Consider the following 22,834-nt stretch of genomic DNA (forward strand, 5'->3'; position numbering starts at 1 on the left):
CCCCTTCCGCCTACGCTACCACGCGGTGGGCGTTCTTAATGCAAGCCGGAAGCCGGGGTGGGGACGGTGGCTCCGAGGGGACACGCACGGCATAGTTCGCAGGTTCCGCGCCCTTCCATGCATCCTTGTTTTGGTTCAGTTGGTGGTAGCCATTACTATTCCTAGACACAAATTAGTGTGATGAGAGTTTTAAGACTACCCATCGTGTAGTGATGTGGAAGACGAGGGAAGAGAATGATGGACCCAAAGAAGGCAAGAGAACATGAGAATAGCCTCCAGCCGGAAAGGGGAGCTTTCCTAGTAAATAAAACTGGAATGGCGTACCTAGCAGAGGGAATGGCGTGTGCTAACACACAGAGGCGGGAAACGAGCGTACCTTGGGGAGACGGCGGGGGTCAGGTGGCTGTGGCAGAACAGAAGTGTGCGGGGTCCTGGCGTCAAGAGATAGATCTGTGGAGGTGGGCAGGTAGCAGATCCTGAAAGGCCATCGATGTCCGGCTGAGGAATTGGGACCATCCCAAGTTAAAAAGGCCCTTCTTTAAACTCCTTGCAACTAATCTTTTGAGTATGCCAGCTGTTTCCACCCAGGGCTCTGATTTAGAATTATCCAGTCCAGTTCACGCGCCGGTCACTGTAGTTATAGCAGGTGGTATTTAAGATGCAGCGATTTCCTTCCCATTTTCTGTTATTAAAAACTTTTCTGTTGATAACTGCGTGTCACTTTGTTACTGTTACCACAGTTGACCTTTTTTTCCATCCTTTTGTTTTTTAATTAAACTTTTTGTTTTAGAGTAACTTCAGGCTTACAAAAATGTTGTAAAGATAATTCAAAGTCCTTCCTACCTTACACCCAGTTTCCCCCAATGCTGTAGTATGTTTGTTAAAACTAAGACACCAATACTGGCACACTACTGTTAACTGCAGACCTTATTTGAATTTCACCACTTTCCCCTTTATGTGCCTTTCTCCTTCCTGTGCCAGAGCCCAATCCAGGGTACCCCATTGCGTTTAGCATCCCTTTACTTTTAGCCCTTAGATTTAAGGTGGGTTTATTATACATAGCGGATAGTTCGATCTTTGTTTTTTACCCAAGCGTACAATCTCTGCCTTTTAAAAGAGGTGTTTATAACTATTGTAATGTGATCACCGGTAAGGTTACATTTAAATCTATCGTCTTGCTATTTGGTTTCCGTTTGTCCCATCTTTCTTTGTTCCCCTTTTCCTCTTTTTCTGCCTTCTTTTGGCTTGAGCATTTTAAAAAAATAGACTTTATTTTTTAGAGCACTTTTAGGTGGGGCCTTAGGGAGGTCCCCTGCCCTGTGGTCAGAAACTCATAGGCTGTGGCGATTTCAGGGGTCACCTAGGTGTTTTCCAATTCTCAGCAATCACCCTCCCTCCTCCCTCTTTGCCTGATGTCAAGTCTTGAGCACCGTCATTTCACATATTCTGTCTGGCATTTTGGTCGTTTCAGGAAGGACAGCAAATCCAGTCCGTTACTCCATCTTGTTCAGAAGTGTAAGTCCTCATGTGTGTCACTTAAAAATGAAAATAGAATTCCCTTTTGTAAAGGTTAGGCCAAAATGGTCTTTTTTTTCTTGGTTAGGGCTTCGTGATTAAAGATCACTCCCAGGCCCCTTGGCAGGAAATCAGGCAGCCTGAATCTCAGGGTACTTTGTGAGCATCCTACACTTCAGGGAGCACCAGCTTCTGGACACAGACTCAGAGTCACTAGAGGGCAGTATTTGAGAGCAAAGCGGCTAGAAGCGCAGATGGGCCAACCCCAGGGCCAGACAGCTCACCCAGTCATGAGAATTAGTGAGTCCATGAGGGTGGCCCCCGGTGTCCCTCTCTGGTAACTGTGATCCATTTCTCTCTCCCAGCTTCAGGCCCACACATCGAAGGCTTCCTGGAACATTCCTTTCGGTGTACAAGATGGAAACGATTAGCAAGCATGGAGCTGTCCCCTACGGCAGGCCCCCACTGGACACCTGACATCTGGCACTCTGGGCCAACAAGCCCTGACCTGAAACCCTTGGGGCTGTTTACGTGTTTGGGGATTCAGGATCTTTCAGACTTTCAAGAGAGAACATGGTGTATATTCCACAGAGGACACGGTACCCTCAGTACCCTGCCCAGCACTTGGAAGTAACCCCATCAGTGTTTCTGTAGAGAAATAGATGGATATTCACACCAGGCAGGGAAATAGTCTGTAAGTAACCTCGTGCCAGGTTGGGCTTTGCTGCCCAGTGAGTTCAGGGAAGACTTTTGGTCTAACGGAGCTCTTTGGATTTTGGAATTGCTGAGGAGGGACTGGGGAGCTGTCTTTGACACTCTCTGATGGATGACATAGCTGAGGTCCAGCTAGTCGAGCGACGACCCACGCCCACCTGGTGGTCAGGAGCGGGCCTGGGCTCTTAACCACAGGGATCCCGCTCTGCATTTGCCCACTCCGCAGCCATTGTCTGTCACTCCCACCTCAAATTTCTCCTCTCTCAGGCTTTCTCCCAAGATTCCAAACCCAGCCAAGAGCTGTCACGTTCCGAGAGCCCTGCTGTACAGCGGTTTACTGGGCTCGTCCTCTTTCTATGGACTTTAGTTTCCAGAGTTTAGCTGATCGAAGTATCGTTGCAGCAAACAGTGCCTAAAATACATCCTTACGTGTCTCTGCTTTATTTCCATAAATTGATTCCCACAAGTAGGACTGTCGGGTCAAAGGGTCTGTCACATGTGAGCAGACTATTTTTTTCATTGGACTGCAGCTCATAGCCTCAGGAGTGGTGCACGAGCTGTTCCGCCACATCCTGGCCAGCACGGGACATGAGCCCTCCTTTCCTTATATGATAATCTTATAATTTTAATTTTATAATAATTCTTTTTCACTGGGTGGTGAAAACAAAGTTTCTGCTTGTTTCACGGTGCGCTTCCTGATTATTAGAATTTGAATGCCCTTTAGTCTGTTCACTGGCATTGGGATTTTCACTTCACTGAATGTTCATCTTAGATGCTTATTTTCAAGTTGGGTCATCTTTTTCTTGGTTTGTGGAAGCTTTGCAGATTATACGTATGTATTAAGAATTATCTATTTCTTTGCCATGTGTATTTTTAGAAAAACAAACTATTTTCCCCAGACTGTCATTTTGCCTCTTGACTTTACGGTATTTTTTTCACTCCACAAGTTGTCAAATAAGTTATCTTTTCCTTTCAGTCTTTAGGATACCTTGCTGAAAATCCTCCCCCTCCAACCGAGATATACAATATACAAAAGTCTCCTCTTTTCCCTTGAAATACTTCTGTCCCTTTACTTGTCTACATTTAGGTTTTCCACCCATATTGCATGTAGACTGTTTTCTTCCAGCTGGAGAGCTAATCATGTCAGCATTCCTTCGAAACCAGTCCTTTTCACCCTGACTTGAAATCTGTTTTCTGTCATATGTACACACACACTGAGATCTATTTCTAGGCTGTCTCTTCTGTTCCAGGGATATGCGTCTCTTCCTGCGTCAGGACGTGTGCTGCTTTTAGATCAGGGGTGGGGGGGATTTTTTTTTTTTTTTTTTTTAAAGAACAATCCCTTTGGAACTGCTGCAGAGCCTGGACAGGAGAGAAACACCTGGCGGCCAAGAGGCAGGGCGAGAGCAGAGGTGAAGAGAATCTCCACCCCCCCAACCACAAGGCCAGATTGGGGGAGGGGAGAAAAAAGGACCCAGCTGCTTGTAAAATAAAGTCGTCCCTTTTATTTCAAATCAACCCTTTCCCAAGTTGGTGCTGCAAGTGGAGATCAGGGGCCCTAAGCCCACTGGGGTGTGGCAGGGCGGGGGCACTCACATCCCTTCAGGGCTGAGAGGCTGTGGGTCTGGCTGTCTGCCCGCTGCCCGGCCAGCTCCGGGCCCTGGCCTACCCCCTCGGCTTACTTCCAGGGCTAAGGACACATAGAGGGGGCAGGGCGGGCAGGAAGGCAGTCCTGTTTAAGGTGTCCGTAGCCAGGGCATTGTTAGTGGTGGGAGCCCAGTGAGGCTGGGTTAGTGGGGTCTTCTCCGGCAGCTGGGGAAGGAACTGCAGAGAGAGGCAAAGATCGGACCAGATGCAGGCAGAAGGGCCGCCCTGGAGCCCATAGGGAGGGAAGGAGGGAGGGCAGAGGCTGGCTTTGGGAGCTGGGGTGTCACTCTAGATGCTCACGGGAGATGGGGAACAGGCTCCAGTCTGGCATGGAGGAAGGGCTCAGATAGATGACTGCCACTGCACGAAGCGCTTGGATTCCTGCCAGGGAGATGTGGGGCGAGAGAGGGCATGACTAGGGAATCTGGCTTTGTAGTGTGGGCCCTCAGACCCAGGGGTCCAGGACCCAGCCCCTCCTGCCTCAGACCCAGGAGTCCAGACCCCCAGCTTCTCCCCTCAGACCCAGGGGTTCAGGCCCCCAGCCCCTCCCCCATCAGATCCAGGGGTCCAGGCCCCCAGCCCCTCCTCCCTCAGACCCAGGAGTCCAGACCCCCAGCTTCTCCCCTCAGACCCAGGGGTTCAGGCCCCCAGCCCCTCCCCCATCAGATCCAGGGGTCCAGGCCCCCAGCCCCTCCCCCCTCAGACCCAGGGGTCCAGGACCCAGCCCCTCCCCCCTCAGACCCAGGGGTCCGGGCCCCCAGCCCCTCCCCCCTCACAGCCAGGGGTCCAGGACCCAGCCCCTCCCCCCTCAGACCCAGGCGTCCAATACCTGAGGGTTGAAAGGGTCGTCATCGTCTGTGTCATCATAGTCGTCACTGGGGTGCAAGGGGGGGAGTGGCAGAGAAACAGGATGGGGGTCCATCAGGAGGCTGCCCCCTAACAGTGGCTCAGTGGTTCTCCCCCATCCCCTCCGCCAAGACCCTGCCCCCCTCCCCTCCTGACCTGGGTGGGAAGAGGGCCCAGGCGCGGGGCAGGCTGCAGAGGGCGGTGGCCAGGGCCCCCGCGGACAGGAGGGAGAACAGCAGCAGGAAGAGCAGGCCTTCCAGGGCGTCCTCACACAGGCCCCGCAGGGCTGCACCATAATCCTGGGGCGGGGGGAGAGGGCATCAGCGGGCAATGCACACGGCTCAGACCGTCCACCTGGCTGTGCAACGCTGAACGCGTCCCTCAGTTTCCTCCCGTCGCCTGTGCGCAGCACAGGGCCTGGCACGCAGAAGGCGCTCAGCACACGGTAGGCGCTGTGGTCACTGTCATTATCACACCTGCAAGCGGGAACCCCAGTTGCGGCCTCCTCTCCATCACCGAGAGCCCAGCCCCCCACCCCACGACCAGACGCCACAGCAGCTCCGCCTTGGTTGAGTGCCGGGCGTCTCAGCCTGGACACTTCTGACACGGGGGCAGATCACTGTGTGTGTGCTGAACGGGGTGGCACCTGCACTGCAGGTCCTTGAGCAGCAGCCCTGGCCTCCAGCCACTAGATGCCAGTAGCACCCCCTCCCCAAGCCGGGACACCCAAACATGTCTCCCCACACGTTGCCACCGTCCCCTGGGGCAAAATCTCTGGCTTAGAACAACACTGAGAACAAGGCTTAGAAGAACAACTGGTGTAGAACTGCCGCCTGCACGTAACGCACACTCAGTCAACACTGGCTGACATTACTGTCATCCCCGGAAACCGGCAGAAGCACCATTTCCTGAATGGCCAGCCATAAGTCATTCAGCAGGGGCTGGCCGAGGGCCTGCTCTGTGCCAGACATTGCTCCAAGTACCGGGGAAACTTCAGCAATCAGGCCCCAGAAGGTCGCTTCAGAACACAATGAGCTAATGAGAGAGGGGGTTTGGAAAGCAGTACTGGGGTCCCGACAGCAAGATGGCACCAGCAGGAAGGAACCCGGCCGATGGGAGGTGGGGGACTGTCGTCTGGGAGACCCGCCAGGCTGCTGGGGGAAAGGGTGCGGGCTAGGGGGAAGCAAAGGGCTGAGGCCGAAACCGGCCAGGGCCAACCACACAGGCCCCGGAGCTCAGGCGAGAAGCCAGGACCTTAATCCGCCTGCAGGGGTAATTGCGGGTTTTCAGCGCGGGAAGAAGACCCGATTGTGCTTAAAAGGCTCACTGGGCTGTTGGCTGCTGTGCGGAGGACAGACGGGGGCAGGCAAGCAGGGGGCAGGCAAGCAGGGGGCAGGCAAGCAGGCAACAGGGAAGAGGCCCTGCGGCCGTCGGGAGCAGCGGTGACAGTGTGAGCTGTGCTGAGTCCAGAGGGGCTTCAGAAGGGCCAGCAGAACTTGCTGGACGAATGAACAGGAAGCAGAAAGGATATTCCTAGGTTTCTGGGTCTAGGCAGAGGCTCCCCTGCGAGAAGAATTCGGGGAGGGCGACAGGGGTCACCTTGTGCAGGCCACGACAGTGCAGCAGTGCCACCAACTGGTGGAAGTTTCCTTCTGTCACATTCAGCGTCTCCTCCAAGGACAGCAGAGGCTTCTGCGGTGGCAGGGGGTTGTCATCCCAGGAACTCTTCAGGCTCCGCCCATCTCTTCAGGCCCCGCCCCTTTCTGCGGGCTCACAAGCCAGGGCCCCACCCACAGCCACCGCCCCGCCCCTTTCTGCGGACCCCGCCCACAGCCACCACCCCGCCCCCTTTTCGAAGGCTCCGCCCACAGACCCAGGTTCCCGCCCCTCCTTCCCCTGGGAGTCGGGGTGCAGAAGGAGCACCCGGCCCGCCGACCTGCGCAGAAGGGAACTGGGGGACAGCTTCTCGCTCCAGCCCCTGCAGCTGGGAGTGGATGTTGGCCAGAGCTCGCTGGGACAGAGTCAGCCTCTGCGGGAAGCCAGAGGGAGGGAGGAGGAGCCAGCGGTTGACACCCCCAGCCCACTTGGCGCCTTCATCCTCCCCCGGGATCCCTAAGTCTAGGCCCCAGCCGCGCCCTCCTCCACCCGGTTCCCTTGCCCGCAGCCCTAACCTGTTGAAAGGGGTTGGAGACGGCCTGGTTGCAGAGGAAATAATAGCTCAGGATGTCTGAAGCGGCAAGGGAAGAGGGGAAGAGGGGGGAGGCTGTGAGCCTGAGCCCCGGGGCCTCCCTGGGGAAAGGCGGGAGGGGGCAAGGCCACACTTTCCACCCCTCCCAGCTCAGGACCCTCCTGCGGTCCCAATGACCTCGCATTCTGAGACTGGCAGCCCTCCCAGCCCCTAATCCCTTCTGCTCCAGCCACAGCCAGAAACATGCTGATCTACACACTCCCGGCGAGCCCCTGCTTCTGCCACCCTCCCCTTGACTCAACTGTGCTCCCCCCCCATTTTCTCCAAGTGGCCAAATCCTCCCATCCCTCAGCTCCAGCCTGAGGACCCCTTTCTCTGACTCCATCATCTTTAGCCCTCCCTCTGTTCCAGCGCACCAGGGGAGGTGCCGAGAGCTTCTGCTGAACTGGGCAGGGCCTGGCTGCCGGCTGCGCACCCTCACCCCATCCCAGGAGGACCGCGCAGAGAGGCCCGAGGACCCAGGGCGTGCGCTTGGAGATGCGATCACCTGAGCCAAGGCCAGTCTCCTCCCGGGTCAGGTTCAGGATGTAGGTGTCCGGACTGGAGCAGAAGTCACTGAGGCCCTGAAAGGGGCAGCAGGAAAGGAGGCTCAGAACAGAAACGGCCCCCATTCCACACTCCCACAGAACTGAGTGCTCTCTAGCCCCCCCCACCCCAGACCCAGGAGTCCAGACCCCCAGTCCCTCCTCCCTCAGACCCAAGTGTCCAGAAGTCCAGTCCCTCAGGACCTAGGAAACTGGCTGGAAACTTCAGAACCTGCGTTCCTGGCCCCCAAGTCTTTCCTCTCAGGACCTAAGGCATTTATTCCCATCCTGCCCCAGGATCCAGGAGTTACGGGCCTTTGGCACCCATAAGTCTTGGAGCCCAAGGGCCTGTCCCGCACCACTCACCACGGCTGTAGCTGCCTCCAGGCCCATGGAGCCCCAGCTCAGGACAAGAACCAGGAGACTCATCACCGTCATCCTACGGTGGGGAGGAGGGATTGGACTTGGGGGTTCTGGGGTTCTTAATCTCCCACCTCACCTCTTGCCTCCCCCCACCCCTAATCCCATCACAGCCCCAGCCCTACCCTCCACCCACCTCTGGAGCCAAGAGGGTAACAACTAGGGGCAGAGAGGCTGTGGGGGGAGAGGTGTGGACTCGAGGCTGCTGACGTCAAACTGAACATCTGGCCCTGCTGGGGGAGGATACGGGGTGAGGGGCTGGCCGGATCCAGCCCGCGTCTGTCCCCGCCTTGCTCCGGACCGCCCACCCCTGGGCCCCATTTCCCTGCTCTGAATTCCGCAGGAGCTTGCTCCCAGGTTCACCCATTGCTTGGTCAGCCTCCCTCTCAGCCCAGACTCCTCCTCCCAGGAGTGGAGACAGCTCCAGGGCTGAAATCACCTTCCAGGTTTTCTCTGGGGATGGGGTTTGGGGGGGGATCCGCATTGGAGGGTGGTCAGCAAGAAAGAAGGGCACCTGGAGGGGGCCAAACTGAAGGCCTGGCCGCAAGCCCCAGACCTGCCCTGCCCACTGTGCTTTACCATCTTCAAGCTTCAGGGGGCCTGGATGGGATGGCAGGAGCTCTCACCCCGGGGGGAGTGTGGGAATGGTGGCGGGCACAAGCGTGGCCCCCCTCAGGGCCAGGGAGGATACAAAGGCTCCTCCAAGTGGGATAGGCTGGCCTAGGTGGAATCCCAGCTCCAGTACTTTCTGGCTGTGCAGCCTTGGGCAAGTGGCCTAACCTCTCTGAGCACGTCTCCCTTTCTGTTATATGGGGAGAAGGAAAGGACCTCCTCATAGGGTTAGTGCGAGGGTTCCAGAAGAGCATCGGGCATACAGAACGCACCTTTAAGTAAGAGTGTGGTCCTTAATTCCGCCACACCACGTGATAGCTTTCTGCCTCAGGGCCCTCATCTTCCAGAGAGGCATCTGACAAGCACCTCCTTCACAGGGTTGTCATGGCAACTGAGAGGGTCAGTGATCACCCCAATCCTCAGCACAAGCATTACTATCGTTGCTTTTCTAGGATTTTGGTGCACTTCTTGCTGTGAGGACAGCCTGTTTCCTGCCCGCCCCCTTCCTGGGCAGCTCTGAGCCTGATTTCTATGTGCCAGCCCAGCCCAGGAACTCCATGGAGGTTCGTGGGACAAGGGAATGAAACCAGTGTGGGCCTGGGAAGGACCGTGGCCCCTCTCGGAAGAGCGCTGTGGGATCTCAGTGACACGTGCCGCTGCCAGGAAGCCGCCAGACTTACACAATCACCAGCCACTTGCTCTGCTTCGCCAGGCCCAGGAGGGTGAAGAGGCAGACCAGTAGCTCCAGGAGCAGCAGGAGAACGTAGGCCAGCCACCTGGGGAGGGGGTGACAGGGGTGAGGCTGAAGCAGCAACTCCAGCCTTTCACGTGCCCAGGCTCCCAGACCGGGACTCGGCAGAGGGTGACAGCACCTGCACGTTCTCCCGGCTCTGCCTGGACATGTGATCTCCCTGATGCCCAGTCTCCAGGCCACAGCCAGGCTCATCTGTGAAATGGGTGCATTGGGAGGCCGGCCACTGTAGCCATTTAGAGCACAGGTCCCAGGACTGTACCCTGACCGAACCACGCATGAGCCCTGTGAGTGGCACGCTCTCAGGGCCCCGGCCCCTCCACCCCAGCCTGGAAAGCAGAGGGACTCATTCCCAAGCATGTACTCAGCAACACAGGGCACGACCCAAGGGCTCAGGGTCTGCAGGCAGACGGCCTGGGTCGCAATGCCAGCCCCTGCACTTCCTGCCTGCCTGCAACTTGGTCTCAGTAACCTCGCCTCCTGTGTCTCGGCTTCCCCGCCAGTGACTCGGGGAGAACAGCAGCACCTACTTCCAAAGGTTGTCGTGAGGCTAAACCATAAAGCACCGAGAAGAGTGCCAACATGGACGCGCTTGAATATTAGCTTGAACACGCGTCAGGAAACGTTTAATGTCATGTAAGAATTCAGTATTAGTGAACGATCAGTTCACTCTGGTTGGAGAGGAAGACGTACATGAGACCACAGCACAGCGCCTGGCACTTCGGAGATGATCAATAAATAGCATCGCTCTCAGCGGTCCCCACGTCGCCAGAGCGCCAAGGGAACCGCCACCCCGCTCCGTGGCAGCCTCTGCGCAGACCCCTGTGGGGACTCACTGTGCCCTTCCTTCCCGGACTGCTGGAGGGTCAGGCTCTCCCCGGGAAGGAGAAGCTGGGCCCACAGCTCCAGCTGACCTCCAGGCCTTTGCTCCCCATGTCCCCACCGCCAGCTCTTGTGCCCCAGCTTCACTTCACTTCCGTCAGGGGCAGGTAGCACTTCTGCCCTCAGCCACCAAGAACTCCCCCAGCAAAGCTCTCCCGCTGGGGGCCCCGATTTCCTTCCAGGAAACCGGCCATGTTCCTTGAAGGACTCCCAAGTGCCAGGCACTCTCGTATTGGTGCATCCAGAAGCTACTTCCTGTTAATGATGGGTCTGCCTCACTCGGGTGTAGTCACCCCCCAGCCCCCCTGAAACAGGGCTGAGGCCCAGGGCCTGCACCCCTGAGCTTGGCCAGAACCCAGAACTTGAACTCACTGGGACCCAGGCCTGTCTGATGCCCTGCAGGGGGCATCCTCATTGCGGACTGCTTCAGCCCAGGTCTGCCTTCCCCCTGGAGCACAGAATCCAGGACCAAGTCTTCCCTGTCTCTGCTCCCATGTCTGGCTGGGACCCTCAGTTGTCGGATGAACAAAAGAAATAATTCCTCGCGGACGAAGCAGTGAGGACTCCGTCATGTTGGCTGCTGGGAAAGATGGCCGTCCCAGATGTCCTTCAAATGTCACCTTCTCAGTCTGGCCTTCCGGATGACCCCCCACTCCCAAAACTGCCATCCTCTGTCCCCAGACCATCCCATTCCCATCTCCCACCTAATTTTCTCCAGAGCTCTTAACACTCACCACCTTACAGACAATATCTCATTCATGCATTTGTTTCTTATTGGTCCGCCCACTGTGAGGCAGGCAGGAATCCCTCTGTTTTGTTCATCGCTCTATCTTAAAAAAACCCATATTTTACAGACACCTATATAACGTGTGCTGGTCGCCCCTGTAAGCACTTGACAGATAATGACCCAACAGATCCTCCACAATCCAATGAGGGTACTGCTACCCATTATTGCCACGGGTACCAGATGGGAACACTGAGGCACAGAGCTGGCATGTAACTTGTTTAAGATCACGTGGTTAGGGAGTGGCCGTCTGAGCTCATGGTCCTGACCATTTGGGTACACCTCTCTCACCAGAAGGTGTAAATAAATATCTGTTGGGTGGATACACGCGTCAGATGGACAACCGAGGAAGTGAACTAGTTAGTCTGAGATTCAATGAGTGAAGTGCAAGAGTGACTTGATGAATGGCTGAGTCAAGGATGAATGAATGAAGGAGTGAGTACATTGAGGGAGGGAGTAAATGGATGAATACTTGAGTGGGCACGGGATCACTGGGTCCTTCTCTCTACGCCAGGGTTGCTGTCACTTACTGGCACTTAGCACAGATAATCCTTTACCGTCGGGGGCTGTCCTGTGCATTGTAGGATATTCAGTAGCATCTCTGGTCTCTGCCCACCTGGTGCCAGTAGCATGCCCCTCCCCCAGCTGTGACACCCAGATATGTCTCCCAAGGTCCCCTGGGGGCACAATCACCCAGGCAGGGGCTCCCTGCCACACGGAGCAGAAGAGCGGTCACCTACCTGTACTCCTCCACAAAGGACACATCTTCGGCTACTTGCAGGGGGCTCAGGGGCACTCCCCGCCAGAAGGCCAGCCCCTGGAGCTGCTGGGCCACGGCTTCTGCCTGCCGCCGAGCCCCCCGGGTGGCCGCCACCAGCTCCGTGCGCTGCGTCAGCACCTCCTCCAGAGTGGTCAGCTCTGTCCTCACGGCCTCATCCAACCTCTCCACCATCTCCAACACCTGCGCACAGGGGTGGGCCTGGAGTCGGGGGAGGGCGTTCTCTGGGGTGGCCAGGGGTTGGGCGACAGGGCTGGGGGGGCGAAGTAGGAGCGAGCAGGGGCGGGTATCTGAGATCTGGGCGCTAGGGCATCTGAGGATTGAGGAAGGGAAGGAAGGGGCTCTGCGGTCCAGCTCATGCAGTCCTGTGGCTTCTGTCAGGAGCTCGGAGAGGTCCGTGGCTGGAGCCCCAGGACTGAGATTAAGTCTGGAATCCTAGGTCTGACGCTGGCATCTGCCTTCCTGAGTCTGGGGTCTCACGTCTGGGTTCCAGGGTTGCAACTGGACATGAAATCTAAGGTCTGAGGTCAGGCTGGGTCTCAGCCCCGGGTCTGGAACCCTGGGGCTGCGGATCAGAGTGAGGCTTCTCGTCTGAGTCCTGGGTCTGAGCCCTGAGGTCTCTAACCTTGCACCAGGGCCAAGGATCAGGTCTCCGTCCTGGATCTGACCTGAGGGCAGGGGCTGGGTTTTGGTGTTTGGTCTCTGAATGGTTTGGGCTGTGAGCTGAAGTCCAAGGCTGGGGCTGCGTGTGATTTAGGCTCGAATCCCAGATCTGGGCTAAGGTTCTGATGGTGCCATGTGTGAGGCCCTAATCTGCAGTCAGGGTTGGGGGTTGGGCATACAGTCTGAGATCTGCATGTTGGAACCTGACATTCTGGGTCTGGGGTCTTGGCTCTGAGTTTAGACCCTGTTTCCCTGGGAGGGGGCCCTTTGCCCAGGTGTGGGGAACCAGTCTGGGTGTGGATCTGGGGTCTGGCCAGTGCCTGGCCCCTCACCAGGTGGTCAATGGCAGTGAGTGTGTGGTTGGCATGCAGCAGTGCAGAGCTGAGCTGGGACACCCCATCACTGGTCTCGCTGTTGCCATAGAAACCGATGCCAATGCCAGCGCTAAGAGGAGGAGGGAAGGGAAATCACAATCGGTCCTGGGACCCTGGGGGCCGCCACGCTCCCCCCACCTCCTCACACACCCAATCCCATCTCCCACCCCATCCCATTGGTCCAGCCCATCGTGGGAAAGGAACGTCTCCAGCCTGGCCCCCACCAGTTGCCAAGGTAACGGGAAGGTCTCACTCCCCCGGCCCAGGGACGTCATTGTGATGCTAATGGTGGGTGGAGAGGTGGAGGGGAACAGGCCCCCAGATTTAACTCGCACCTCCCCGGAGTGAAACCCTGCCATGCCCAGCCCCAGGACGGGAAGTCCTCCCCCCTAGTGACTGCCACCCCACACCCAGGCTCTCCATCCTTTCCCCAAGCATCCGGGGTCCTCAGCACCTGTCCCTTCAGGATGCAGCCGTCCCCTCCCCCGCCTCCTGGGGGGTTCCACGGAGTTGGTTCCACCAACTCCTGGGGGACCCCAAGCCTGGAGCTCCCAGCCTCCCCCCACCCACAGGACCCAAGCTTCTGGACGGCTGGGAGGGAAGCAAGGGAATGTGGGCCCGACGGGCCAGAAGCCGGGCGCCCCCGCCCCTCGGTTGCCGGCACACAGAGCTCCATTGTGGGGCCTGAATACGGGCCCCCTCCCTCTCCCTCCGCAACACACTGGGTCCCTCCGCGGAGGGGGCCAGGCCTGGAGCGGGGCGGCGGACGCCCGGACGCCCTCGCAGTTCCCAGCCCCGCGCTCCGCAGGCCCCCACCCCCTGCCCTGGGATCCGACGGCGCCGGCTCCAGCGCCCGTACCCATTGTTCACAGGGCTACAAAGCTGCTCTTGTTCCCCGGCCACGGGGGCTGGCCGTGTCTCTCCCGCACAGGGCCTCTGTCCGCCTCCCCGCCCCCCCTCCGCTCAGGAGAGCCCGACGAGGAAGCGTCCTGGGACTCCCGGTCCCCCTCCCCCACCTCCACCCCCCGCACACACACACTGCTGCTTCCCCGCAGTGGCGGAGCCCGGTCTGGCGGGGGTGGGGGGGCACCAGCGGCTTTCCGGCTGCTGCCCGCCCTCCCCGCCCCCAAGCCCCAGGTCCTGAGTGCCCAGATCTGCCCTGAGGGGTGGGTGCTGCCCTGCCGGGGAGGGGCTCAGAGCTGGCTCTTGGTAAATGGTGCGCCCTCACGTGCCCTGCTCCTCCCACCCCTGAGGGTGTCCCAGGCGGTGGCCCCTGGGCTCCTAGGGGTTTTGGGGTCTGAATCTCCACTTGGCCCACCTGGCCTTGAAAAGTTGCCTCTCCCTGAGCCTCCCTCTTGAAAACTGATTGTGACAACTCTGAATCCAGCAGGGTTACCGTGGGAAGGAGTTAGACCAACTCAGGGCTGCTCCTGGATTGTAAATATCCCTTTACTGTGCCTGACCGGGACATCAGCTTCATGAGGGCAGGGACCTCGTCTGGCTTGGTATTTCCTGGCACATAGTAGGTACTCAGGAAATAGTTGCTGAATGAATGAATGAGTTAATGAATGACATCCCTAGTTCACATTTATGGAGTCCAGCTGTGAACCAGGCACTGTACATTGCATTTAATCACACAACTAGGAGGTGGGTGTGACTACAGTGCCCATTTTAGAGATGTGGAAACCGAGGCCTGGAGAAACTATACCACTCGCCTAGGTCACACAGCTGTTCCACGGCAGAGCAACCAAACCCAGGCAGTCTGACTGCCCAGCCTTTAACCCCTAGGCCATCCTGCCAGGCTGGCTGCCCTTTGGAAGTCACTTCTCCTCTTGACCTTGGTTTCTCCATCCATCAAATGGGAGCAATTCTCCCCTGCTGGGACACCACCAGGAAGAATGATTGATAGAGAGCTTGGGGAGCCCCATCCCCAGTGTCCACCCACCCTGGGGCCCCATTACCAGCCGACGAGAAGGGCAGCAATGCAGCTCCAAGTGACACAGCCTCCCCCAGGCGGAGGGCTCTTGGCCCCGGGCGGCTCTGGGGGCCGGCAGCAGCAGAAGCGGATGAGGTAGACAGCAATGAAAATGAGGCTCAGGCCCAAGCCCAGGCCTGCCAAGGCCACCACCAGCAACAGGGCCTGGGGAAGGGGGTGACATCAGGCATCACAGGGGTTCCGGGCTCCCTCCCTGTGTGGCTGGAGGTTCTGGGTTTGGGATCTCTGGGTGGAAGGCATCCCTGGCTAGCTGGGGGGCCGAGCCCAAGCCATGGTTTTCAGGTTTGTGAGCAAAGATGGCATTCCCAGCCCCTCCCAGGCTGGCAGCCAGGGCTCTGGGACTTGGGGCTGGAGGGAGCTTCCAACTAGGAGGCCCAAGTCTTGGGTTCAACTTCTGCTCTGCCCTCCAAAGGCTGTGTGACCTTTGGCAGGGGCCCTCCCCTCTCTGAGCCTCGGTTTTCTCCTCACCAAAACCAGCTGGTTGGAATGAAGCACCATCCAAGGACATGCCAAGACCTGGACCCCAGACCCTTGTGGGATCAGGGGTCGGGAGGGGGCACCTGTTCCTGGCGATGTGTGCCAGGTTGGGGGTGGCAGGCTTCCTACTCCCACCCCCCTCCCCCGCGCTGGTCCTCCCCACTCACTGTTTGCTTCCTCTCCCCTGATGCTGAGCTCTGCACACCCACCGCAGCGTGAGTCTGTCACCCAGGGACTCAGGGGGAGGGGGCGTGACAGCCTCCGTGACAGTGTGTGCGCGCGCGCGTGTGTGTGTGTGTGTGTGTGCGCGCGCGCGCAACTCAGAGATGGGGACCGGGAGGCTGGGAGAGTGAAGACCGAGCAGGGGCGAGAGGAGGATGGGGGGGAAAGAGAGAGAGAGAGAGAGAGAGGGAAAGAGGTAGTGTGTGAATGTATGTGTGAATGTGTGTATGTGAACATATGAGTGTGTGAATGTGTGTATACTTGATGCATGTGTGTGAGCGTTTGAGTGCAAGAATGTGTGTGTAAATGTGAAGGTGTGGGTGTATACATGTGAGTGTGAGTATATGGGTGTGTACACGTGTATCTGTATGTGGGTGTGTATGTGTGCATATGTGAGCGTGTATATGTGCGTGAGTGTGAATGCACGTGTGAGAGTGTGTGTCTAATTGTGTGTGAGCGTGTCCCCCCAGCACGGAGGCACCCAGTCCCTGATTACTTTCCCAGCTGTCCCCTCCTGGGTGTGTGTCCCAGCACTGTCACCCTGTTGTCGACGGGGGCAGAGCGAGCCTCCCTGGGTGCCTCTGGTGGTGGCTGGGGTGGGGGCCCCGCGCGTGGCATCCGTGTGGGGAGGTCTCCTTGGCCGAGAGCAGGTGGCCGAGTACTGGCTCTGGAGGCTGGGACTGTGTAACCCGCAGGCTGTGGTAGAGGGGCTGGCAGTCCCCGTTTGGTGGGGACAGAGCGGCGTGGAGTAGGCAGGGAGGAGCTTCTTACGGCTGGCTCAGCCCAGCCATGACCCAAATAGCTCAGAATACAGCACACGTCCCCCTCTCTGCCTTCCTGGGAACCCCTCCTTCTCAGCTTGCCAATCCCCAGCCCCCTGTCCCGGGAGCCCCCCAGGACAGATCCGAGGGGCTCAGACCTTACAGGCAGGGCCCAGGACCCATCCCAGGGCTCCACCATCCTCCCCACCCCCTACCCCATCCCCAGCTCAGCCAAGCCTTGCTCATTAATCTCAAAGTCAAGGACTTGAATTAAACTGGGTCAGGGGACAGTTCTTTCGCCCCTATTGGAGCTGACCCAGGCTGGGCCCCCTTCCCCAGGGACCCCGGCTTCCTTAAGGTTCCCACCCAGCCCCACCCTCTGGCCCCGTTTCTGTCATTCTCCAGTCCCCACACCTTACCTCATCCTCACCCCCCTCCATCGACCTGCCTGCCTGCCCCTTCCGTCCTGGGACAGGCTGGAAGTCTCTCCCAGCGCCTCCCCTGTTTTCCCAGCTCCAGCCCTAAAACCCCTCACCCCGCTCCCCATTTCAGGTCTCAATCCCGTCCCAGAATCAGGGCATCCCCCAGCTTTTTTCCTCTCCATGTCAGCTCCTCTATCTCCTGGGTCCCACCTGAACTGGGACGTATTTAACTGGATTGCCCTGATCCCATGAGGGAAGGGGTCGTCTTTTAGGACACGATGGACCTATCCCCCTGATGACCCTAGCTTCCCGCGCAGCTCTCAGAGACCCGGGAATCCAAGGGCGCCCAGTCCCCTCCCTCCTCTGAGATCCAGGGGTCCAGGCCCCAGCCCTCCCTTATTTAAGGAGCAAGGGGTCTGGTTCCCCAGCGCCTTTCCCAGGGGAACCTCCAGGTACGGGAACGCCAGGCTCCTGCTCCCTCAGGTACCCCAAAGTCCCGGCCCGGCTCCCACCCCCAGAGAACACAGGAATCTGTCACTCAGCTCCCAGCCCCCGCCCCCAGGACCCCGTGCCCGCGCCCACCTGCTGGTATTCTTGTTCTTGGGGCGCGAAACCGCTGGGCACCGGGCGGAGCTGGAAGTCGGCGCGGGGCAGCTGGTGCAGCAGATGCACCCAAGCCGAAGGTCGGTAGCCCGGGGGCGCCCCCATGGCCCCCGGGGGAGGGCTCAGCGGGGCGGACGCCGGGGCTGCGAAAGCCTCGGCAGCGGAGCGGGGCGCGGGCTGAGCGGGGTCTGGCGGGGCTCAGGGGAGCGAGCGGGGGGAGGGAGGGTGTGGGGGGCGGAGATTGGGGGAGGAGGGGGGAGGCGCGGGCAGGGCAGGGATGGTGCTGCCCCTGGCGGCCGAGGGGGGGACTGCCGCACCGCGAGTCGGGCTCCCCGAGCCCCCTCGGTGGCGGCTCCCACCTGCGGCCCCCGCGCAGGTACCGCGCTGCTCGCATAGGCGGCCCAACAGAGCTCGGCTGAACAGCGACATCCAGTAGAAGGCCGCTCATAGTGTTAAATCACCCCACAGCATAACGATCCCTTTATCTTTAGGAAGAACCTTCGTGTCTGTGCAGAGGTCGCTAGTGTTTGCGCAGCATTTTACAAATAATGATCAGTTACAAATCATGGTCAGTTGCATCAATAAAAACCCCTCACTTCTGTAAGCGTACTCTCACCTGTAAAGGACGCCTCCATGTGGGTTAAAAGCCTTCTCCCACTTAAAAAAAAAAAAAAATCTGTATAAGGACACAGCTTCTAGACACAAACCTCCCTATGTGTATAGACCACTCCAGAATGTACACCCGCATGTCTGCAGTAAGGACCCCTGGCACGTGCAGAAGGGTTCTTCCCACTCCAAGAAGAACTTGCTCATCTATTTGGGGGACCCCCTCCCATCTTTATAAGGATGCCTCCCATGTGTTAAAGAACCTCTCTAAACTGATTAAGAAAGACTTCAATGTATACAAGGATCCACCTGCCCTTGTCATTCACTTTACGGTTTACAAAGTGTTTTTCCAGCCGCTACCTCTGCTGAGTCTCACAGGAACCCACTGATACCGCACTGGTAGTGGAGGAAGTAGAGGGGACCTGGCTGTTCCAGGGTCACCACCCGGCCAGTCACTGCTGAAGTTCAAACTAAGGTCCCCAGGAATCTGCCCCAGGGGTTCCCCCACCCCTGTGGAGCTGGGCTAGACTTCGCCACCTGGCGTCCCCACACATGGCCTCCCTTGGGGGGGGGGATGTGATGGGCAGGGGGGAGAAAGGGGAGACAGTGCTCCGCCCATCTCATCCCAATATTTTGCTCCCGATTGGTGAGAAAGGGCTGGGGGTAGTTGCCCATCTCATTACTAGGGAGAAAAATAATGGTGGTAGTGATGGTCCTAGGGATAATGATGGTCATGACAATGATGAAGATTATGGTGCTGTGGATGGTGACAATGGTATGATGAAGGTGATGATGAGGGTGGTGATGAGAGTGATTATGTCGACGGTGTGGATGAGGAGGAGGAGGATGAAGGTGATGATGGTGACGACAGGGATTATGTTGATGAATGGGAGATCTGAGATGCTGTCTGTTAGAGATTTGTTCTCCTTGACCTCCTGCCATTGTTTCCTGGGTCTGCTTCTCCTGGGGAAGACGAATGGCTATTCCAGGGTGGTCCCTGAGCATTTCCAGGGTTCTTGGCTGAATACCGTTCCAATACCATCCCAAACTCTATAGGTGTTAATTCAGGGCTTGGGTGCGTTAGGACCCCCACCCCCAGCGTGGGGGAGGGCTCAGAGCACAGGTTGTTGCTATTGATATTTTGTTTCAGCCAATTCTTGCCATGTGGGGAGAGGGACACAGCCTCGCCAGATGTTCCAAATTTCCAAGAGACGACAGAAATCTGGATATTTTTAAAAGCAAAATCCCTCAGCTTTTAAATGTTAAAGCTAATTCAAATACAAAAAAAATACTGTGTGGGCCAAATAAAACCTGTCCGTGGGTTGGTGCTGGCTGTTTTGTAAGCTCTGGTCTAGCCAGACGCTGAGCAGCACTGCCGTGGAAGGGGCAAGCGGAGGGAAATGGGCCCACAAAGAAGCTGAGAAGGAGCAGCCCAGAGAGGCAGGAAGGAAGCCAGAGAGAGGCAGCAATGCCGCCTCTTCCAGGAAGGCCTCCTGACCAGCCCCTCTTGACAAAAGACAAGGGCAGGTCCCAGCTAAAGAACTCACATGTGCTCCCCATGACGTAAATTCTGGGAGACTCATCAGGTTCACGAGGTGATTGTGAGTATATATGGTATGAGTCCATTTAGGTGATGTTCAAGAACAGACAAAACTAATCTATGGTGGCAACAGTAATCAAAACAGTGGTTGCCTCTGGGAGGGTGGGGACAGGGCTGACTGGGAAGGGGGCCGAGAGGACTTTCAGGAGTGATGGCATTGTTCTGTATCTTGATAAGGTTTTGGGTGGCACTTGTGGTACACTTAAGATTTGTGCAAATTTTGCATTTCACTGCAAATTTTGCCTCGGGGGAAAAAAGAACTCTATTTAATGATATGCATGCTTAAGTATGGGGGGGAATTTAGTGGTGTCTGCAGTTTCCTTTGAAATGGATCAAAAAAGAAATAAGGTGGGTTGACAGGGGGATAGATATGTAATAAAGCAAAATATTAATGGTAGCATTAGGTGGTGGGTGTCTAGGTATTCACTGTAATATTCTTTATTTTTTCCGTCTTTATTGAGATATAATTGATATATAACACTGTGTAGGTTTAAGGTGTACACTAATGATTATATATGTATATGTATATGTGTGTGTATATATATATATATATATATAGCTATATCTATATATCTATATCTATACACACACAACATACATATATACCTTTTCATGTACCTGTTTGCCATCTGAATATCTTCTTCGGAAACTTGTCTGTTCAGGTCCTTTGACCATTTTATAATTAGATTATTTGTTTTTTTTCACTGTAACATTCTTTCAACTTTTTTGTCTGTTTGAAACTTTTCATACTAAAATGTTGAGAAAAAAAAAAGAGACAGGCCTATAATTAGAGCAACATGATAAAGTAGTATTGGATTATAACCCAAATAAGAAATAAATGGGTGGGAATGTAAATTGATACAGCCACTATGGAGAACAGTACGGAAGTTCCTTAAAAAACTAAAAATAGAACTACCATATGACCCAGCAGTTGCACTGCTGGGCATATACCCTGAGAAAACCATAATTCAAAAAGAGACCTGTACCACAATGTTCATTGCAGCACTATTTACAATAACCAGGACATGGAAGCAACCTAAGTGTCCATTGACAGATGAATGGATAAAGAGATGTGGCACATATATACAATGGAATATTACTCAGCCATAAAAAGGAATGAAATTGAGTTATTTGTTGTGAGGTGGATGGACCTAGAGTCTGTCATACAGAGTGAAGTAAGTCAGAAAGAGAAAAACAAATACCATATGCTAACACATATATATGGAATCTAAAAAAAAAAAATGGTTCTGAAGAACCTAGGGACAGGACAGGAATAAAGATGCAGACGTAGAGAATGGACTTGAGGACATGGGGAGGGGGAAGGGTAAGCTGGGACGAAGTGAGAGAGTGGCATTGACATATATACACTACCAAATGTAAAATAGATAGCTAGTGGGAAGCAGCCGCATAGCACAGGGAGATGGGCTAGGTGCTTTGTGACCACCTAGAGGGGTGGGATAGGGAGGGTGGGAGGGAGACGCAAGAGGGAGGGGATATGGTGGTATATGTATACGTATAGCTGATTCACTTTGTTATACAGCAGAAACTAATACAACATTGTAAAGCAATTATACTCCAATAAAGATGTTAAAAAAAAAGAAATGACCATGAGTCCAGAATGATATGAATAATTGAGTGAATAAAGTAAGAGATGGAAGAGAAGAGACAAATTTCCCATGCAGAAGGATTCCAGATAATTTATGTAGCTACTCTACCCTCAAGGGTAGAGCATAACTCCCTACTCCCTAAGTGTGGGCTGAGCACAATGACATCCTTCTAAAGGGACCAGCACAAAAACGAGGGAAAAAGAGTAACTTTGTAGTCAAGAAACCCGACAAGCCCTGCCTCAGCCAGGAGTTCAAGGTCAGCATCAAAGTCATGTTGCTAGTCTGTACCCTTGATGTGATGTGAGGAAAATGATATTTTACTTCTGTGGTTTGCTTCCCCTAAACCCAGGACCTCAGTCTAATCATGAGAAAAATATCAGTCAAACCCCAAGGTAGGCACATTCTACAAAATACCTGACTAGTCCTCTTCAACACTGCCAGGTTCATCCAAAACAAGGAAAGGCTGAGAAACCATCAGAGCCAAGGCTAGCCTCAGGAGCTTAAATGTCCTGTGGTCTCCCGGATGGGGTCCTGGAACAGAAGAAGGACACAGGTAAAAACCAAGGAGCTCCAAATAAAATATGGGCTGTAGTTAACAACAGGGCATCAATCTAGGTTCATTAGTTGTGACGAAGGCACCAGAGCAATCTAAGATGTTAGCAGCAGGGGAAATGGGGCCAAGGGTGTATAGGAACTCTCTGTACCATCCTTGCAACTTTTCTGTAAATGTGAAACTATTCTAAAATAAAAATTTTATTTAGAAAAAAGCAATCCATTTTTTTTTAAATGATAAAGAGTAAAAAAAAAAAAAGTCTAGGCTCACGGGTGCGAACAGGAGACAGCTTCATTCTTTCTCACCCTGCCTTCACACTCCATCTGTCTGAGCCCCCTTTCCCTCCTCCGTGGCTATATCAGGAGCAGATCTTCTAGATTTTCTTGCCATCTGGGGGTTTTCCAACTGTCCCAATTTCAGGGGGTCAACAGTCCAGCCTAACTTAATATCAAAACATCCATCTGACATCCAGCGCAGTCACTCCCCGTTTCCAGGCGGAGGCTTGACCTAAGACCCCACAGACCAAGGGAGGGGGTGACCCATGCTTGGCTTGCCCGCTCACCTTGCTCTCTTTGGCCAGTCTCTGAGATAGACACTCCTTTCTTTCTTCTCCTTCCCAAGCTGTGCCAGTCTGATGGCTCTTTGTCTCATGGGAATCCTTGGGAAGCCGCCCCCCCTTCCTCCTTCCCTCAAGTCCACCAAGAATTCCTGCTTCCCTTCTTCAGCAGCAAATTACTGTGATACCCAAGACCGCCAGGAACATACCTGCAGTTGAACAAGCTGGGTTTAGTACTCATCACAGTGAGAGAGAACACACATCCTGGGGTGAGAGGTAACACAGACCAAGCAACGGGGTGCTACGGGCTGCACTTGGGTCCCCCTAAATTCATATGTTGAAATTCCCACCCCCCGTGGCTCAGATGTGACTATGTTTGGAGATGGGGCCTTTGACAGGTTATTAAGTTAACATGAGGTTATTAGGGAGAGTCCCAATCAAATATGACTGCTGCCCTCATAAGAAAAGGAGATCAGACATGACAGAAGGACAACCACGTGAGGACACAGCAAGAACGCAACCATCTACAGGCCAAGGAGAGAAGTTTCAGAAGAAACCAAACCTGCCGACACCTTGATCTCAGACTTCCAGCCTCCAGGACTGCAAGAAAATAAATTTCTGTTGTTGACACCCCCCAGTCTGTGGTGCTTTGTCATGGCAGCCTGAGAAAGTG

At 55.5% G+C, this 22,834-nt stretch overlaps 2 protein-coding genes and 1 long non-coding RNA gene across 14 annotated transcripts in view; 1 reads left to right on the plus strand and 2 right to left on the minus strand.

The window, feature by feature from the left end:
• Positions 1-1,426: 1,426 nt before the first annotated feature.
• TTYH1 (tweety family member 1) lies at positions 1,427-17,444 on the minus strand. Of its 10 annotated transcripts, none has more exons than XM_082368162.1 (14): positions 17,219-17,444; positions 14,720-14,898; positions 12,717-12,828; positions 11,684-11,904; positions 9,207-9,302; positions 7,861-7,933; positions 7,458-7,533; positions 6,894-6,949; positions 6,659-6,751; positions 6,322-6,414; positions 4,879-5,021; positions 4,177-4,257; positions 1,800-1,917; positions 1,427-1,535 (listed from the first exon to the last, which is right to left on the minus strand). In XM_082368162.1, the coding sequence occupies exons 1-14, from the start codon at positions 17,342-17,344 to the stop codon at positions 1,533-1,535; spliced, it is 1,470 nt and encodes a 489-aa protein (XP_082224288.1). In that variant the 5' UTR covers positions 17,345-17,444; the 3' UTR covers positions 1,427-1,532. The 10 variants fall into 10 exon arrangements, 8 of the variants coding, with proteins under 8 accessions (XP_082224288.1, XP_082224286.1, XP_082224287.1 ...); XM_082368166.1 differs by lacking the exon at positions 1,427-1,535 and adding an exon at positions 4,706-4,751 and having other exon boundaries at positions 1,805-1,917; XM_082368167.1 differs by lacking the exons at positions 1,427-1,535; positions 1,800-1,917 and adding exons at positions 3,712-3,919; positions 4,706-4,751.
• A 324-nt stretch (positions 17,445-17,768) lies between these two features.
• The window catches only part of LOC309616964, a 40,363-nt gene continuing 35,297 nt past the window's right edge, over positions 17,769-22,834 (minus strand). The window contains exons 3-5 of one of the 3 annotated variants that reach the window (XR_014237682.1): positions 22,168-22,823; positions 20,052-21,583; positions 17,769-17,855 (exon numbers count right to left, since the gene is read on the minus strand). This is a non-coding gene — a long non-coding RNA (uncharacterized lncRNA). Of the gene's footprint in view, positions 17,856-20,051; positions 21,584-22,167; positions 22,824-22,834 lie in introns of those variants that run through there. The other 2 variants (XR_014237683.1, XR_014237684.1) reach the window with 2 other exon arrangements.
• Positions 20,445-22,834, plus strand: part of LAIR1 (leukocyte associated immunoglobulin like receptor 1) — a 58,173-nt gene continuing 55,783 nt past the window's right edge. The window contains exon 1 of the mRNA XM_082368312.1: positions 20,445-20,487. The gene's annotated coding sequence lies outside the window, so the exon portion shown is untranslated. The remainder of the gene's footprint in view (positions 20,488-22,834) is intronic.

Source organism: Balaenoptera borealis (genome assembly GCF_965194805.1).
Source record: "Balaenoptera borealis genome assembly, chromosome: 19".
Classification (NCBI taxonomy): domain Eukaryota; kingdom Metazoa; phylum Chordata; class Mammalia; order Artiodactyla; family Balaenopteridae; genus Balaenoptera; species Balaenoptera borealis.

What these genes read in the sequence shown, in the direction of transcription:
- TTYH1 (XM_082368160.1), bottom strand. Translation starts at nt 17,344, where the DNA reads ATGGGGGCGCCCCCGGGCTACCGACCTTCGGCTTGGGTGCATCTGCTG. An exon ending in GCTGCCCTTCTCGTCGGCTG is followed by an intron (nt 12,829 to 14,719) that starts GTAATGGGGCCC and finishes TCCTCCTCTTAG; the next exon opens with CGCTGGCATTGGCATCGGTT. An exon ending in TGGAGGCAGCTACAGCCGTG is followed by an intron (nt 7,534 to 7,860) that starts GTGAGTGGTGCG and finishes TGCCCCTTTCAG; the next exon opens with GGCCTCAGTGACTTCTGCTC.